The sequence below is a fragment of the Malus sylvestris genome, chromosome 2 (assembly GCF_916048215.2).
Source record: "Malus sylvestris chromosome 2, drMalSylv7.2, whole genome shotgun sequence".
In the NCBI taxonomy this organism is placed as follows: Eukaryota; Viridiplantae; Streptophyta; class Magnoliopsida; order Rosales; family Rosaceae; genus Malus; species Malus sylvestris.
The window spans coordinates 20768017-20787739 of record NC_062261.1 but is presented as its reverse complement, the minus strand read 5'-3'; the positions used below and the strand labels follow the sequence as shown (position 1 = coordinate 20787739).

General features: G+C 33.0%; 1 protein-coding gene across 1 annotated transcript; it reads left to right on the top strand.

The window, feature by feature from the left end:
* Window positions 1–694: 694 nt before the first annotated feature.
* On the top strand, window positions 695–2355 carry LOC126604730 (repetitive proline-rich cell wall protein-like). The gene has a single exon (XM_050272032.1). The coding sequence runs from the start codon at window positions 710–712 to the stop codon at window positions 2042–2044; it is 1335 nt and encodes a 444-aa protein (XP_050127989.1). The 5' UTR covers window positions 695–709; the 3' UTR covers window positions 2045–2355.
* The last annotated feature ends 17368 nt before the right edge of the window (window positions 2356–19723 follow it).

The window sequence follows — 19723 nt, the reverse complement described above, 5'->3', positions numbered from 1 at the left end:
TTTAATAAGTAGGTAAATTAATTTAAATGTAGGTGAATTACTATAATATTTGTATGTAGGTAATTACATGATTCAAAATGAAGGTAAATTAGTATAACATTTTATAAGTAGGTAAATTAATTTGTATGTAGGTAATTACATTATTCAAACAATATTATTTCCGTACAAGATATGTATTTTTTTTTTCTTTTTTTTTAAATTTGGTAAATTAATTTATATATGTTGCTAATATTTATGATACAAGAAAGATAAAATATCCATATGGGTTTAATTGCTCATCATAATTTGGATGAGTAATAACATTTATTGACCAAATTAGGATTTTGTGGTATAAGTTGGTAATGTATTGTAATAGTTGGTCATATATTTGTCTACATGGCAGTCTATTTGAAATTTGGATTTTATTTGAATGTTTAAATTTAGGTGGATTTTTATTTAAAAAATAGGAGTTTTAAGGAACTATATCTAAAGAACCCTAATTTTTATAATGCCCGCACTAATTTTTAGAAGCCATTTTTTCACACTTGAGATCGATGTCGGCTGCTACATATCTTTCCCTTGATTCTTCGAAACATTTTGGCCAAACTAGGACACTAAAAACTAGGAGGCTAAGAATTATTTTGTGCCAAATAATAACAAGGCGTCCTTTTTGTTTTGGTGCTGTATATTAGAAATTAAGCACAAAATACAAGTATGTACAAAAGTTGAAATGGCCTTACTGTCCACGTCGCACCGAAGGCAGCAAGTGACAGGTGGATCCAAAACACTATACTGTGTGATCACATGGTTTTCTTTGACACATTTTGATTCCAATAATGGTACAAATGTTATAAATACCCCAGCTTCATTCTCTTCAGTATATCCACCACCTAAAAACCCCTCTGGGAAGCATATGATCAATCAGTCACTTCCTAAGGAGTATCAGTATCTAGTTCAAAAAATGGCTTCTTCTAAGGCAGTTGCAACCATTGCTCTTCTGCTCTCCCTTAACCTCTTGTTTTTCACTACAGTCAGTGCAACTCGTTGCCCTTCTCCTCCCGGAAGCTTTCCACCCACAAGTTCTCCACCTGCAAGTTCTCCACCTGCAAGTTTTCCTCCCGCAAGTTCTTCTCCCAAAGGCTCTCCTCCCGCAAGCTCTACTCCCGCAAGCTCTCCTCCCGCAAGCTCTCCTCCCGCAAGTTTCCCTCCAGCAAATTCTCCTCCTGCAAGCTCTCCTCCCACAAGCTCTCCTCCTGCAAGTTCTCCTCCTCCTGCAAGCTCTCCTCCCGCAAGCTCTCCTCCCGCAAGCTATCCTCCCGCAAGCTCTCCTCCTGCAAGTTCTCCTCCTGCAAGTTCCCCTCCCGCAAATTCTCCTCCTACAATTTCTCCTCCAGCAATTTCTCCTCCCGCAAGCTCTCCTCCCGCAAGTTCCCCTCCCACAAGCGCTCCTCCCACAAGTTTTCCTCCCGCAAGCTCTCCTCCCGCAAGCTCTCCTCCTGCAAGTTCTCCAGCAAGCTCTCCTCCCACAATCTCTCCCCCCGCAAGTTCCCCTCCCGCAAATTCTCCTCCAGCAATTTCTCCTCCCGCAAGCTCTCCTCCCGCAAGTTCCCCTCCCACAAGCTCTCCTCCCACAAGTTTTCCTCCGGCAAGCTCTCCTCCTTCAAGTTCTTCTCCCGCAAGCTCTCCTCCCGCTAGCTCTACTCCTGCAAGCCCACCAGATGGAGCCTATTGCCCTCCCACAAATTTTCCCTCCGCAAGTCCTCCATCTCAAGCCTCTTACCCTCCCGCAAGCCCTCCAGCTGAAGCCTCTTGCCCTAAGGACGTCCTTAAGCTAGGGGTATGTGGCAACTTGTTAAATGACTTGGTGAACATTGTTGTGGGGACCCCACCAAAGACCCCATGCTGTAGCCTCGTTGGTGGACTTGCCGATCTTGAAGCTGCTGTGTGCCTTTGCACTGCCATTAAGGCCAACGTTTTGGGCATCAATCTTGATGTGCCAGTCTCGTTAGGCTTGCTTTTGAATTACTGTGGCAAGTCTGTCCCGAAAGGCTTCCATTGCACCTAAGAGACATGCATGATCTTCTCATCTGCATGGATGCTACTGCCCTAATTCCACAGCTTTGGGTTTGGTTGCATTAATATAAATTGTGCACGTTTCCTTTAAAATGTAATTGATGTGAAATGTTCCCTCTAGGAAATAAAATTAAGGGAGGGAAGGGTTTGAAACTATTACAATAATTTAGGGAGTTGGGGGAGTTTTGAACCCGAGATGCATGGGTAGATACTCAACACCCTATCCATTAGGATATTGGACCACGGAACATTCTTATATGTTTCATGTATTTCCCTTTAAATTAAAAACTTATTATCTTTTCAGTCTTTGAGCATTGCTGGTTTTGTATTTATGTTTTATTTTTATGGGAGATTTTGGATGCGGTCCCTAACTATGAATATTCTTGATTGAAACTTTGTTGGTTTTCAATTTTTGATCAAAGTCCCTGAAATTAATGTGATAATTTATTTCTATGTACGTTACTATATTTTTTAAATTAAAAATTAAAAATTTCAGTTGTGTATATAAATGAGATTTTAAATAAAAAGACCATAATTTGTGGGATTAAAAATATTAAAATATAAATATACTATTTTGTGTGTGTGTGTGTGTGTGTATATAAATGGGTACATTCATCAAAATTAACCAAAAAATAATTGTATCAAAACATGGGTACATTCTTCAAAATCACAAAAAAAAAAAAGGATATTAGGTTTAATAACATTAGTAAATTTCTTCGATTAAGCTTGACATGGATACATTTTAAAATCAAAGAAAAAAGAATGTACCCATATAAGTTTTAAAATGGATTAGAAAAAATTGAATAGATTTTATATAAAAAAAAATGGTACATTTTACATATAACAAATTGGTATATTTAAGAATGAGTACATTTTAAGATTAAAAATTTCAAAAAATTACATGAATGGGTACATATAATTAGCATGGGTACATTTGGAAAAATAAAAAATGGGTACAAATAAATTTAAAAAAAAATATATGGGTACAAATACAAATAAAACTTTAAAAAATATGGGCACAAGAAAAAAATTAACATATGGGTACAAATTAAAAGTAAAAAGAAAATTGGTACAAATTAAAGATGGGTACAAACTAAAACTAAAAATATATGATAAAAAATTTGGTCATAAATATAAATATACTAATTGTAACATTTTTAACATTAAATGAATACATTTAGAAATAAAAATATTTTATTATCGAAATAATTAATGATGTTATTAATACTCAAGGACCTTGATCAAAAATTGAAAAGGAATAAGATTTTAATCAATTGAGTAGCAAAAGGAATGATGAGAACCTAATTTCTCCTTTTTTTTATTTACAAAATGATAACATTAGTTGGTTAAATTGTTAAATGTTAAATGGAAAGGAGATTGGTTGGGGTCAAACTTGCATCAGAGTACATAAACATTTATTTCTTTTTGTCACTGCGAAAAAGCACCATGCTGGTGGTTTTGTATTATTGATTATTCAGATATATATTTCTCCTCATTTCAACAACTAATAAAGAAAAAAGTTAATATGGTGCTTTAAATATGTGATCTAAAATCAAATATACGGTACATTAAATAGCGAATTGACTTTTGCTCACTTTTATTCTCCTAGAACACCTCTGTTTATTTATATCCCTTCATTTTTAATTTTTAATCCAAAGATCAGATTTAAACAAAGTGTGCATGGGAAAAGAAATGACATGTGAAAATCATTCTCCTCCATTTATATACCTTAGTAGAATTACTACTCGGTGAAAAGCGTGAGCCTCCCTTCCGTACATGAGTCATTTTAAAATTTAAATAAAGTTTTGGCGAGGTCTACCATGCATGTAAAATTACACAGCTAACTGAATCTGGTTTATTCCGATAACAAATAAACAAAAAGTATGAATGAGTATTGAGTACATGTAATACAGTGATTCATTCAGATCTAGGTAGAGATCGATGAGTTCTTATTAAGCACAGACAAAGCCTTGTGGCACATTCCCTCCACATGCATTAACAAGCAAACTGAGAGCAACAAGAACATCGAGCTTGACGATTCCCAAGACATTAGTCTTAATATAGCAGTGCAGAGACACAATGCAGCTCAAGATCTGCGAGACCCAATTACCTCGGTCACCAACCAAGTCCCACAAACACCAAACTTAAGGGCATCTCTCTGGCATTTGGCTTGCTCCTTTAGAATAGAGGGAGGCGAGGAAGGACTTGCAGGAGGGCATGGAACCTTATGAGAGAAAACAAGGGACAAAAATACGAAGTTGAAGAGAATGAAAAAAGAAACTTCCTTGGAACCCCTAAAGTCGATTGCCGCTGTCACTCTTCCAATTACAATTTGGAGTTAGCAGTTCACGGGCCGCTAGGTAAATATTTGTAGAAATATGAAAGGAAAAATTAGTTCCTGTTCATAGCTACTAATGTTCATTGATTGAGACCTTATTAATTAATTTTTAACATGAAAATTAGTAATTGATTTAGAGTTATAATATTCACACCCTTATTAAACTCCTAATTGATTTTCAGCTCAAAACATTTCCAAAATAGAAAAATAAATTAGTATAAGTTTGTGCCCATTAATTTTTTTATGAAAACATTTTTAATTTTTAATCTTAAATGTACCCATTTATATAGTTCTTATAATTTTTTTAATCTTAAATATACCCATTGTTAAATTATACATAATATACCAATTTTTTTAGATATACCAATTTGTTATATGAAAAATGTCATTTTTAATATAAAATGTACCTATTGTTTAATATAAAATTCATTCAGTTTTTGTCAAATTCGTTTTTTAAACTTATATGGGTACATTCTATTTCGTTGTTTTGAGAATGTATCCACGTCAAGTTTAATCAAAGAAATTTAAAAATGTTATTAAACCTAATTAAACCTTATTTTATTTTATTTTTTTGTGTGGTTTTGAAAAATGTATCATGTTTTGGTACAATATATTTTTGGTTAATTTTGATGAATGTACCCAGGGGAAAATCTATTAAGAACCTGGGTGATTCTGGGACCAACCAGAAGCCCAGATAAGGTGCTATGAGAACCTCCGAGGCATAGCCGACGTTGAGGCAGAGTCATCGGTTTCCTGGCACAGGGCCCTAAAATAGTTTTCTATCTAATCGGGTAACATATGAAATAATATATATATACACACGCACGGAAAATGATCATTTTCCTGGGGATCCTAGGGATCCCGTGATCGCGACGTTCATTGTACGTCGTGCGGTTATAAATCATTTCAAAATTTAAAATTTAAGATTAAATATAAATAGTACCCAACAAAAATTGACTGCATGATGTGCGATGAATGATCACGATCATGGGATCCTTAGGATCCCTAGGAAAAGGATCCGACGAGGATCCTTTTCCTATAAATACTAATCAGAGGCAAATATATATATATATAAATGCTAGTGGGCCCACAAGCCAGAAGCTACAAGCCTACATAAGCGGAAAATGATCCCTTCTGAATCCTCTTTGTGGGGATTCAGGGGATCAATAAATCATGTCCGTTCATCGTACATCGTGCGGTCGATTTTCGTTAGGTACTATTTATATTCAATTTTAAATTTTAAATTTTAAATGATTTCTGACCTCACAATGTACGATGAACGGACATGATTGATTGATCCCCCAGATCTCCAAAAAGAGGATCCGAAGAGTATCCTTTTCCTACATAATCCATCAAATCCTAATTCATAATTTCATCTCATTGAAGAAAATTTTCCAAATCACGAAGACAATTAAAGTAATTAGAGTGGTGCAGACTTTGATTAAAGTAAGATATTTACTAGTTCAAGTATATTAAGTTGGAATTGGAAGCTTTAGGTATTTTTATTAATATTGCTTTTTTTTGTACATTTAGGGCAAAACTCATAAAAATTAATCAAGTAATCATCATATGTAACATTCCACATCGCCTAGGGGAGTGGATATAAAAGATGGTACTTACTAGAAAATACTCATTTGGCTACGCCAAAGAAAAAAAAAGTTGAACAACAAACTCAATCTAAAAAATAAGCTATTGCGTTTTTTGTTAAAGAAAAATAACCACGAAGTTCAATTTTTAATTTGTCTTAAAAAATGCATTTTTATAAATTTCGCACTGGGCTCTCGAAATCTCAGAGACGGCCATGACGACCATACATGTCTGGACACAAGGTGGATGAGAAGAGGAGCAGGGCTGTAGAGTTTTCTGGTATTTTGCAAATCTAAAGGAGAAAGAAGAAGACGACTGTTTTACATTTAAGTAAAACGGTGTGTTTGACATGGTTTGAAATCATCCCTTGGTAAAACGGTGCGCATTTGGTATACTATCATTTAGATATAGTTTTCACAATTTTTTATTAAAAAAACAAAAAGGGATCAAATTTCAAAGCGAGTTAGAATTTTCCAATTTACTCTCTTCTAAGAGTCGATGAAGATTACTGTTCATTAACAGTGGGCTTCCAGTTTCACCCTTTGTTTTCTTCATGTTTTGGGGTTTTTTTTCCAAGTTGTATAGTGATTTTCTGTTTTCACCCTTTGTTTCTAGAAACATGTTTTGGTTGCTTTTGGTTTACATTGTGCCATGTGTTGATCATCCCTTGCATTTGGCTTTTCAGCTCTTCTCTTTTATTTTTCTTTTCTTTCTCACATGCTCTATCTCTTGTTTCTTTTTCTTTTTGGCTTCAACTTCTGCTTTTTCTCCTCTTTCTGTATTGTTGCTTGCAAATTTGGGTTTGTAAGTTTGGTCCTCAATCTAGGTTTGTAAGTTTAGTCCTCATTTTTGTTGTGTTTTTTCCCTGGAACTGTCATGTTGTTTTGCTGTCTATGATGTTCTTTTGTTGGAGCATGCAATTTTAATTTGTTTTTTTTTTTTTGGAAACATCTGTCTTGAGGTTTTGTAATTGGAGTTCTTGCTTTCTTTTGTTAGGTATTAAGTTTTTTTTACTTTTTCCTTTTATCAATTTATCTGGGTGTTATATCATGCATTTTAATGTTCAGTAGAATTTTTTTTTTTTTTGGCTGGTTGGTTTTGCTCTTGTTTAAAAATTGTACTATGGTATCTGTTAATATATCACACCATATAAGTCTAATGTATACTATATCAAGTGTTGTAATTAAAGTGGCGATGGTGATGCTTCTGTTAATATGGACTTTGTATTATTAAAAGTGGTGATAGTGATGTTTCTGTTTATTACTGCTTGCAAATCTGGGTTTGTAAGTTGGTCCTCATTTTTGTTGTGCTTTTTGCCTTTGATTTTGTTTTGCTTTCGAGTTTTTGTTTTTTGCCTGGAATTGTCATGTTATTTTGCCGTCTATGATGTTCTTTCATTGGAGCATGCAATTTTAATTTTTTATTTTTTTATTTTGGAAACATGTTTTGTCTTGAGGATTTGTGGTTGGAGTTCTTACTTTCTTTTGTCAGGTATTAAGTTTTTAAGTTTTTCATTTTATCGATTTATCTGGGTGTTATATCATGCGTTTTAGTGTTCAGTTGGATTTATGTTTTTTTTGGCTGGTTGGTTTTGCTTTTGTTTAGAAACTGTAGTACGGTATATTTTAATATATCACACTATCAGTCTAATATATATACCATATAAAGTGTTGTAATTAAAGTGGTGATGGTGATGTTTCTTTTTATAACCAAATAAGAACACTATTAAATTAATGTCTTTTCCTGTTGCAATTTAACAACAACTACTTTCATTCGAATGAATGGTTGTTCGCTATTGATTTTGAAATCACCATGACTAATCTATAGCTGCTTTCATATTGATTGACCAAAGAAACCTTATGATTTGGATTTCACTTGGCTGTGAATATCAACCATAATTCAGAGTGAAAAACATAAGGTTTCTTTGGTAAATGAATTATAGTTTAGATTTCACTAGGCTGTTAATTTAACAACAGCTACTTTTATTCAAATGATTGGATGTTTGCTATCCATTTTGAAATCACTGTGACTAATCTACACCTACTTTCATATTGGTTCACCGTATTGATTCACCAAAGAAATCTTATCATTTAGATTTCACTAAGCTGTGAATATCAACCATAATTCAGAGTAAAAAACATAAGGTTTCTTTGGTAAATCAATTATGATTTAGATTTGACTAGGCTGTCAATTTAACAGCAGCTACTTTCATTCAAATGAATGGATCTTCGCTATCCATTTTGAAATCACCATGACTAATCTACACCTACTTTCATATTGATTCACCGTATTGATTCATCGAAGAAACCTTATGATTTACATTTCGCTAGGCTGTAAATATCAACCATAATACATAGCAAAAAACATAACATTTCTTTGGTAAATCAATTATGGTTTAGATTTCACTAAACTGTGAATATTTACATTTGTTGGTGGTGTTGACCTTTGGTTTTTTTCCAAGCTATTTAGCTTGCTATTGCTATATGGCATGTAGGTTTTTTAGTTGGCTCTCTGATTATATTATTGTGGTGGTTACATTTGGTGTGGTGTAAATTAAAGTGTCTGGATAAAACTAGGAGCAGATGATGTTTATTGTTCCCTTAGATGGAGTCATGCATTAGTTTAGCTTATGAGTCATAAATTTTTATAATTTGTTCGTTAGCTAGCTTGAATCAGAGCTTATATGATTTAGTATCATTTGCCAATTTGTTGATAAAGTCTAAAAATACTCTTTATCTTCGTTTTAATGACATGAATGAATTTCATTTAATAATTAAATAGTGTTGTTATTTGGTTATAGGAAAAACTAAAGTGTTTCCTTTATCTCTCCAGTTCTTAATTGTATCCATATGTTGGTATAGTTGTTTAATATTGTATATTATTATGTGCTCTCATCATATTAGATGTGTAGAGTTTTCTTTTCTTCTTTTTTTTTTTTTGTTTTTGTTTGCACCAAGTGATGGTTTTGTTAGTCCATCACTAATGAATTCTTTTCCTATTTTTGCAAAGAGTGATAGTTTTTGGCAAGTATTTAGATATCATGATTTTCAAGTTTTTGTTTCTTATAGGGATTTATTCGTAATACAATGTTTGTATCTGTATGTTTCGTTTTGTTAACTAGGTTATGGTGTTTTGGACAGGCCTATTTAATGTTTATTATTTGTTGCATCAAAATCATCTCAACGCTTAATGAAATTTGATAGGATCCACAAACAATAAATTTTTAGTCTAATTCTATTAATCAAAAGAGATCGACAACTGATTTAGTGACTGTGTGTGTTTTGATTTACTATATTATTGGATAACTGTTCTCACTCAAAATTAGATTTCAATTATAATTTCTCTATTTGTTTATAATATTAATAAAAATTGATATTATAGATTGACTGGTATTTTAAACTTTTTCCCTACACCATTTATAAATTTATAAAATTTGTATTTCGTTTGTATAGATTAAATGGAAGACGAATGTCCAACTCCGCTTGATCAATTGGTGGCATATAAAAAGGTTGTCAGAATTAAAGTACATGTTTGTAGAATATGGAGACCGAAGTATCCAGGCATGGGTGACAAATGTACAAGCCTGCACTGTATATTGGTTGATGAAAAGGTTTGTGATAATTTTTTTTTTATGAAATTACTTTATAGAATGAATTATTTGCTTTAAAGCACATGATATAGTTTTTATACATTCTATACTAACATTGTCTACAATTTATTTCTAAACTTTTTATTCTCTAATTTTATGTTGTCAAATCATACATTTGTTTTGGCGTTTACTCTGTGTACTGCACAGTTTTTTTACACGTATTCATCTCCTTTGAGCTGTTAGTTACAATTGTTTATTTACTGTTGCTATTTATTATCCATGTTGCTATTTAATATTGTCATCTATGCATAATTCCATGTTATTTCAACTATAAAAGTGAGAACAATTTGCTTATCCACAGTGTTCTCAACGTTTTTTTTTTCTGTTTTTTTTTTTTTTTTCTCTCTTATTGTCAAGTAACAAGCTATTGAAGCGTCTTCTAATGAAATGGACTATGAAATAATAGTTCCAAAGATTAAAGTGGGTACTTGCTATGAAATCATGAATTTCCGTACTAACAATGTAAGGGCTCAGTATAGAGTTGTTCCGCATGGCACCCACATCATATTCACTTCCAAGATAGTTTTTAAGAAGTTGGCAAGTGTCTTTCCGCTTATTCCACCACACAAATTTTTCTTGCAATATTATAACAGATTGTATCCTCGGTTAAACAAGCTTGATGTCTTGACAGATAAGCATATTAATATGTGTTAGTGCTTATTTTATTCAACGTTTTCCTGTAAACTTATTTTTTTTTTTTTTTTGGGGATTTGAAGATGTTATTAGCTACCTAATTGCAGTCCAGCCTTTAGAACCAATACAGATAAATTAGAGAATTGATCACAAATGTGATTTGATTATACAAAACATTAGGTCATTTCGTGTCCATAATAAAATTTAAAAGTTTTTTTATCTCTCAATTCCATCTTAATAGTCTAATAGTCATATTCTTTTGTTAAAAATAGTTTCAAGAATTTTAAATACAAAGTTAAGATTTTTGTGACTTTTAAATTTCTTTCTTTTTGGCTTTTGTTGTTTTACATAAATGAAGAGGCTAAGATTACACTATGGTCAGATGTTGCACATGCCTTTTTTGCTCTCTCATTAGTACAGCTGTCCCAACCAATCATTGTTGTTTTTACAAGCTTGAGGGTTAAAACTGTTTTGCAGGTATTTACTTTAATAAAAAAAATCTTTTTGTTTTTTTTTCTTTCTAATCTGTTTAGCTATTAAATTGGCTTTTTTTAAGTTTCTCTACGCTTGCAAAACCATGTTAGGTGATTTTATTTTATGAGAAGTGTGTTAAAACATTGACTGCATTAACGTCTCATCTCTTTACGTTGATGCACAACAACAAAAAAAATGTTATCTTATGATGTTGCATTAACACAAATTATTATGTTTGCAAAAAGGATGTTATTACCATAATAAACATATTGTATAGGTTGTTTTTTATACAAGAACCTTAATTTTGATCCTACCGTTTTTGAGTTAGATATGATTTATTGTAATATGTAGTGGTTAAAATCTATAGAACGATCTTAAATTCTATAACCTACATTTTACAATTTTTGTTTGCCTAGATTGAAAACTATTTCAAATGTCCGTTATTACATAATTTTTGTCTTGAGTTTTGTTTAATGCATAGACAACATCATCTTGAACAACACTGGTTCAACGCTTTTCCTTATAGATCTAGACATTCCAGAATTGAATGCATACAAATCAATGTGAATCCATTGATATCGCATGGTTATATTTTAAAAAAAAATAATTATTTTTATCTCTTTGTTTTACCAATTTTCAATCTAAATTATTACAGGTTTTCAAGCGGGCCTCATTTTATGAAAACATTGCCTCCTTCTTCCAAACAAGCAAATGAGCAAAGCATTTTGCAAACTGGGAAAAAGGTGACAATTGAGGACTTAGGGTATTTGGATCCTGATTTATATAAGGTATATGGAATGCATTTTTTTTTATTGTGTTCAATGAAAACGTTTTCAATTGTTTTTAAGGTATTTGATAAAACTTATCTATTTAATAATTTGTGCATGTGCAAATATAAATTTTTTAACATTCTACATAATGATACATTTTTGTGCAAAGCGTCAATCAAGCGATACAACACGAGGTATGAATAGTGGTACACAACTTGCCTTACGTGCACAAAACAAATGTATAAAGATCCAACAAGTGGTCAACTAATTTGCCAGAAGCATCCAATTCAGATTCCCACTCCATGGTAATAACTCTAACATTATGTTTCAATTTTTGTGTTTTATGAATCCTTCCAGGTTTAGATTGCATTAAATCCAAACTTTTTTACGAATACAAGGTTAGAAAATAATTTGCTATTGTCACTTCGATGGATGATGATTGTCTAACCAATTATTATGTGTCTTAACAATCTTCCCACGCTTGTATTACATTAAATCCAAACATTTTTAGAAATATAAAGTTACAAAATAATTTGATGTTCTTAATTACTTTGATAGATGATGATTATTTAAGAGATTATTGTATTGATAAGCATTTTCATAGATAACGGTTTTTTTAAACATCTATTGGATATACATTTTATGTTAAAAAATAATGTAATGATTATACCTTTGTGAAAGAAAATGTTTTAAAAAAAAAATTAGATGAAATAAAAACACACAAATACAAAATCATAGTATACTTCAATTTTATCATATGATTTATCTTAGCATTAAAGAATAACTTTTAAAAGTTTAATATGAATCCCACTTTAAACTCATTGAACAATTCATATTTTCTGATCTATGCATTGTGTTTCTAAATGAAGGTACAAAGTGTTCTTGGTTCTTGAAGGTGAAATAGACGAGATCAATGCCCTAACTATTGGCAGATTGGGTGAAAAGCCATACCCTGTAAGTTTTCAATCAGAGATCGGTTGAAAAAAAAAAGTTGGCAAGTGAGTTTCTTAGACTTATAGGGTGAAAAAAAAAATTCACCTTCAATTTGGAAACAAGAGAAATTCACTGAACTCGAATGATTTTCTCATCTCTAACGTTTTTGAGGACCTGACCATTCAGCCAGCAACTCCACAATCTCTGAGCAGAGAAATTACAGTATCTTCTACAACAATTTCGTCTTCCACTACACATGTTGACACAACCGACTTTTTATACCATCTCAAAAAAGGTTATGCACTATACATCAATATTTTGAATTGCATCTCAAATTCAACTCAATCTAATCTAAATTTATCTTTTCGATGACTTGAATATTTTTGATACAGTGAAGGAGTAGAGATATCTGAAACAGATATACAAGATCAGGACCAGGTTCCGATTAAATTGTTGAAAAGAAAATTGTCACCAACCAACTCAAAAACAGACCTTGCTCCGTACAAAAAAAAAAAAATAACTAGGTAACTGTGGTTTATTATTGGTTGTTCCATGCAATGAATCTATTCATCTCAAAAATTTATTACAGGTGTATTAACATTTTCTTTAATTTGTAGCTTCCTTTTTTTTCTCTTGATCAAAACTATTTTTTCTGCAGTGACTGCTTCAAGCAAAAAACTTTTGCTCATGTGTTAAAAGGATGTTGGCATGTGTTATCCAAAACAAATAAGTATTGGTTCACATTTTTTTGTGTGTAAATAGTTGATCCTAACATGAATACCCATTCTTTTTGTGTATACAAACAATGTGCTCTTTTGCAATATTTTTTGTTCAAGTAGTCATGCCAATGAAGGACTAGGATGATTGTCAAGGGGGAATACTATGTTAACCACTTTTGTATATTGATGATAAGGCATTTGATAATGTCTTTTTCTGTAAATTATATAAACTTAGATAGCTTTGTAAAAATATTTTTTCGCTTTTCTGTTTAGTATTTATAACACTCTTTCAATATTTACATGTTAAAAATATAATCTAAAGTTATATTTTTGCTCCCGCAACAACGTGCGGGTAAAATTTACTAGTTCATTTCTAATCCCATTCCCCAAACCCCAGCCAACCGATGGCCACCCACCAACACAACACTAGTCACCTCTCCAGTCTCCACATATAAAATCAAATAGTCTAATTCCAATTTTGAATAGTTTCAATCGTATTCTGGATATTTTTGCTCCAGTTGACAATAAGTAAATCATGACACATTTTTTAATGTGAAATCTCGTCATGGACATATTTAGACTTCGGAATTTGTAATGTTGTTGGTACAAATATTATGAATAAAAATTTATAGTTTATCGTTTAATTTTGTAATTTTATTTTCGTCTAATATTTTTTGGAATTTTTTATTGGGACTACCCAGTCTTACAATCATGGATCCGTCATTGAATATACCCATGTTTATATGTACATATAATATATTTTTTTCTTAAAAAGAAAGACAACTGATGACAAGCCATGATTATATTGGAGAGTATGATTTATCATTTAATATTTTTAATCCCAAAAATTATATGTTTTATCTCAAATATCATTAATATAAACAACCACAACTACAAATTTTAATTTTTAATTTAAAAAATATAGTAATCTATATAAAAATATATTATTACATTAATGTTAAAGATTTCAATCAATAATTGAAAACAACAAAGTTTCAGTTAATAAAATTAATAACTAGAGACTGTATCCAAAGCCTTCCAATGCCTTCCAATATGAAATGATCAAATAATTGTTAAGAGGAATGTTACGAAATTCAGCCACTCGTATTCGTTGGCATAGTGATTTCTGACTGTTGATGTAATGTGAGGGTTATGCATCATCAACCAGAAATCGAGGACTGACAAGAGCACGTCTCATTGTTAGGATAGTGGCTGAAATTGCGCTAGGGTCAATGCGTGGGGCTGAAGTTAGAATTTTGTTTTTTTTTTTGTTCAATTGGGTGATTGGTAACGCCTGCATCCTTTTCATATCTGTGGTTCACAGCGAGCAAAATACGGAAACATTTTGGTTTATTAGATTTTGTACTCGTGTGTCGACCCCTACCTCTACGGCTCTACCATGGCAAAAACATCCAAGAGAAACATTGAAGCACTCGTGATTAGATCTGTTCTTTGCTAATTTGTTCTCTCTCTCTCAAATTTGAAACTACTCTCAAGTGTAATATTGACAAGTTGGCATTGAATATCAATGATGAAATGGACCGGAGAGAAAAAAAAATAGTGATGAAATTGATAATACTAATACGATCAAATGATGTGGTAGTTAACATACATAATACATATTAACCAGCATATCATGGTTGGACTTACGTATCTAAATATAAACCGTAAGTAGTAACGTGTGAGGTACATATGCAATAATTGAAATTTACAATAAGGGTAAGTTTACCCAATAATCGTTCAAATTTACATCCAAAGTTACATAATAATCATAATGTTGATATTACTATAACAAATGGTCCTTACGTTGTTGACGTGATATTACACTATAAAGTAGGATATTATACTTGAACATGATTACACTACACTAACAACATTCAAATTAAATGGTATTGATACCCTTTTACCCTCACTACTGCATTTAACAGTTTTCACGACAAAGGAAATTTGGTCATGCAAAGAGAAATTTCATCGCATATACGTTTAAGCGACAAATTATTCGTCACGCACAAATTGTCGCGCAAAGCTCGTGACACAACCCATTGCGCGACTAAACTTTGAACTCCGTCGTGCAAAAAAGGGTCGCACAACAAAATTATGCTTCGTCACACTAAATTTATTCGACCGAAATCCTTCATAGGGAGAATAAAGGTACAAACCCTTTTCATTGCGATGTACAAATTGGGACGAGACGTCAGCGTTTGTAAAAACATTGTGAGATGAAAATATTTAGTCCAGTAAACATTAATGTAATACAATGAATTAATTTTTAACATATTAAATTGTTAAAAACATTGTTGTAAATATGTTCGCACAACAAAAGACTTTATTTAAGTGGGACAAAATCTTTTGTCGCGCATATTTTATTTTTTTATTATTATTTTTTTTTGGTTCTGGTTACATATTTTATTTAAAATAATAGTTTAATTTATTTAATTAAATTATAACTATAATCAATACAGCAAAAAATAGTTTATTTATAATATTGAAGGGAAATGAGCACAAGTCAAAATTTTTAAAAGTAAGTATGAGAAAGAAAATCTATGAAAAAATATACTAAAAATCTATTTAGTCATAAATGGCGGGATGCTGGCTAGGCTATTGGTTGGGCTACTGGAAGGGTTGTTGGACGGGCTCAGAGGTTGATAGGTCAGGGTGTTGGGTATACAGCGGGTGAAGGGGCTTGAAGGTAGATAAGGCAACAACACCTAGTGGAAAACGGATGCCGAACCAGTTAAGGGCCTCAACGATAAGGGCGAGCTTACTCCTCAAGTCGACTACTTTATGCATCAGTGATGTGTTAGGCCTTGTGGCTGCATGAATGAAGAAGCCCTAGTGTCGTGCTGACGAGCATGCCCCGTCCTCCGTCAGTACTTCCCCGGCCTTCGACCAAGGGTCTGATCCAAGGTCTCTGTCAGGATATGAAACCTCGCATCCTCGGGCGAATCTGGGTACTAGATCAGAGTGTTTGGGGAAGCTTGGATGCAGACTCTTGAAGAACAGACTGGCTCATCTCCACCATCGTCGCCTATGACAATAAGAGAAGAAATTTTAAAAATAATTAATATTAAAATAATTTTTATAATGCTTGAAAGCATAAGAGACTAATTAAGAATTCAATTATACTTACATGCAGCTGCTCGGTGAACTCATCCCCGAGCTGAACATAAACGTTCTTAAAGACGTCGAACTCGGGGAATTTTGAATCCCCTAAAACAGAAAAGGATAAGAACAATGTTTGTGCGCAAAAATTAAATTAATATTTGGCGCATTTTAAAATTGGATATTAAACACTTTATTACCTGTCGTTGCGCCTCCATCCCATACGAGAAGGGCCTAGATCTTAATGGTGAAGAAGAGTTTTCTTGTCCCAATTGATCTTGTTCGCCTTTGCCTTCTTCTGTTATACATAAAATGAATGTATTAGTTGTAATATTTAAAGAAAATATATATAAAAAAAATTAATTAACATTAGTACGAATTTAAAAAATATATATAAATAACTAAATCATATATATTAACATATGGACTAGATAAGAGTCCTCTTGAAAATGGTTGCAAAGCCATGCCCAATCCTCTGGGTTTTCCTCCAACTCCTGCAGGCAACCCTTCTGGAGAGCGATCTCCGAATCATCAAACAACGCAAAACATTCTCGCTCTTCCATTGCTTATACCGGTCAGCGAACAACCTGTTCAAGTAGATGTCCATTGACACATTGATGTTGTCGAAATTGTAGTTTGTCTACAATTTTACAAATATTATATTAAAATAATATTAAATATCACATACATTTATTAATATAAATATATATATTTTATATAAAAAAAACAAATACTTACCAATAGATAACTGCGCACCTTCTCTTAATCTTTGACGTCATCACTCACCAAGATTTCCATAGCATAGGGTAATGAGTTTGAACGACATGTCCAACGTCGTGGACCAATGCTCTATGCTGCTCTAGTGTAGGTGCAGCCCGATGCCGCTCGTCCTATCCAATCGTGGCCACCCGAGTGATCTTCGCCATCTTCAACAATCGGCAATGACTCTGAGTGTTCTTTTTAGTTGCCAAAAAAATTAAGAATGTCAGTTAACATATACTAAAAGTTATTCGCCATCTTATAACATTTTCCAAACCTTGCAAATAATATTAAACAATATTTTATATCCAACCAATAGTTGCAACAGTTGAATAACATAATTTGGCACCAAAATTGGAGCATACCACAAATTTTATTGAATTGAAAATATTATTTCAATTAACAAAATAAGGAAATGAACGGAGTTATATTTTTTTACCTGCCTACGAGTGCTCAATAGTAGCAGGTGGGGGAGGAAGTGCCATTGAAGACCTAGTGTTGCCGGCGCCTGCACCAGGGCTATGGAGCAGTTGCAACAATAGTAGCAGGTGGGGGAGGCGGCGAAGGTGCAATCGTTAGAGCCCTACGACTAGAAATAAGACGAGACATCTACACAAATGCAAAAAATAAAAAATTAATCATTAAATTACAAAAACTAATCCTAATATCGAAAAATTACTAATTTCAACTATAATTTGGATTTCAACTAAAAATTATAACTAAAATTAATAAATTATCCTAAAACTACTAATTTCAACAAAAATTATAATTCCAAATATAAATTATAACTAAAAACATAAAATTACTATTTTCAACTAAAAACATAAAATTTGTTGCAATCCTGTTAGATTAGGACTGTGATTGTGTAAATCCTAACATATCTAGGATATCTTTATGGGATTCTACCATATCTTTTAGACTAAATATTATCCTATTAGAGTTGGAATCCTATTAGGGTACGGATTTGACCTTCTCTACTACTATAAATAAAGGCATAATAGGGTGATACAACACACACCTCACAATTACACATCTTTCTCTTCTCTCTATATACCACACCCCCTCTCTCTAGCCTCCATATTGTTCAGTAAATTATGCCTACAACACATTATCAGCACGCACTTGAAACTGTGCTAAAGAGAGTTTGATCTTCAATCAGGGGAATATTACATTTTAATCATTCCCTAAAGGTTTTTATTGTTTTCTGCCAATTAAGTAAGCTTAAAATAAAGGAAGATATTTGAAATGACCATGAAGCATGAAAACATTCCCCATGATGCATGAACCCCCTACATTTATATTTAACTTCCGATATATATATTGAAACGTTCATATATCTATCAATACACACACACACACACACACACACACACACACATATACGTTTCATGCATTACGCAATTTTTGCTATGTGGAATTTGTCAAACCCTAGAATTCAATAAAATAAAATAAATAAATCTAGGAATTTATGCCAAAGCTGTGAGCCAAGCTGCCTAGCTGGCCTGAAGCCAAGCCAAGCAGCGCACCAAACTGAACCATAAACAGCAACCTTCTTTTGGGCTTTGCTATGTATGAAACCCAAAGCCCACACGTTGGGCTTTTATCATCTGACAAGCCAACAGTTGAATAGGTTTGGCCCGCGTTCCAACTACAAGGCTTAGGTTTACTGCTCTCGTATTAGACCAGGTCTGATTGCCTGAGTCTTTAGTGATAGGCTTCATGCCCGTGTCTCATTCTAGAAGCCAGCATGTCGCTGGTCTTCTCGTACACCTGCCTAATGCCAACAAGCCTAACGCTGCTGGGCTCTGGCCCTTTCCCTGGCTCGCTGACCAGTAGTCAGGTTGGGCTACATAGCGGTCATGTTCCTAAGGCCCAACAATTGCATGGCCTTGACCCCGTGACGTTGCAGCCAGCCCAAGTGTGCTGGGCTGCGTCCTTTTATGTTTTTTTCAACCCAATGCCAATTTTTGGCTTTCCTGCTTCATAACAATACCCATTTAATTTATGGGATGTTTTGGTTAACGCTAATGAATTTATAATTTAATTATCACTTGGCCTATTGCCAACCGAAACTAATATGACCCATCTGTCATTATTTTTGCTTCCACGATCGACCCTGTATGGTCCCGATCTATTGAATTAATTAAAAGTGACCAGTAGTCCATTAATCTGATAATTAATCCACAATTATTGGCATGAAGCTCACTTCTGGACATTAACGATTCAATAATTTATTTTTCATTTTTGAACCATTGACATCCTTTCGTAGTCCTGAAGCGCTCATACTTGAGTTCCAGAAGCAACTCAAATCCACTACATTTCAATCAGCATATTGCATTCTGTCTTCTTACAGGAACCTTTATTTTATGAACAAATTGTTCATAAACTAAATTGAACATGTAGTTTCGAATTTAGTGCCTTTGAAACCTGAAGTTTTCATAAAACAATACACCCGTAAAAACCCAAATTTTTCATGTATACCATGTCTTAGAACCCGAATGTTTTAACTTTGATGCTTATGTATGGTTCACTCCAAAAGCACCAATCACAATCTTGTTCCCTTTAATTCAGTGGACTGTCGAACCGTCACAAGTTCGATTTCCCTTATTTGGACGTTTTTAACAGAAACCACGTTATGTGGGTATAAGACATGAATCTCCACTTGACTATCAAGAAGCTGAGAAATCAAGAAGCTGAGAAACCATTG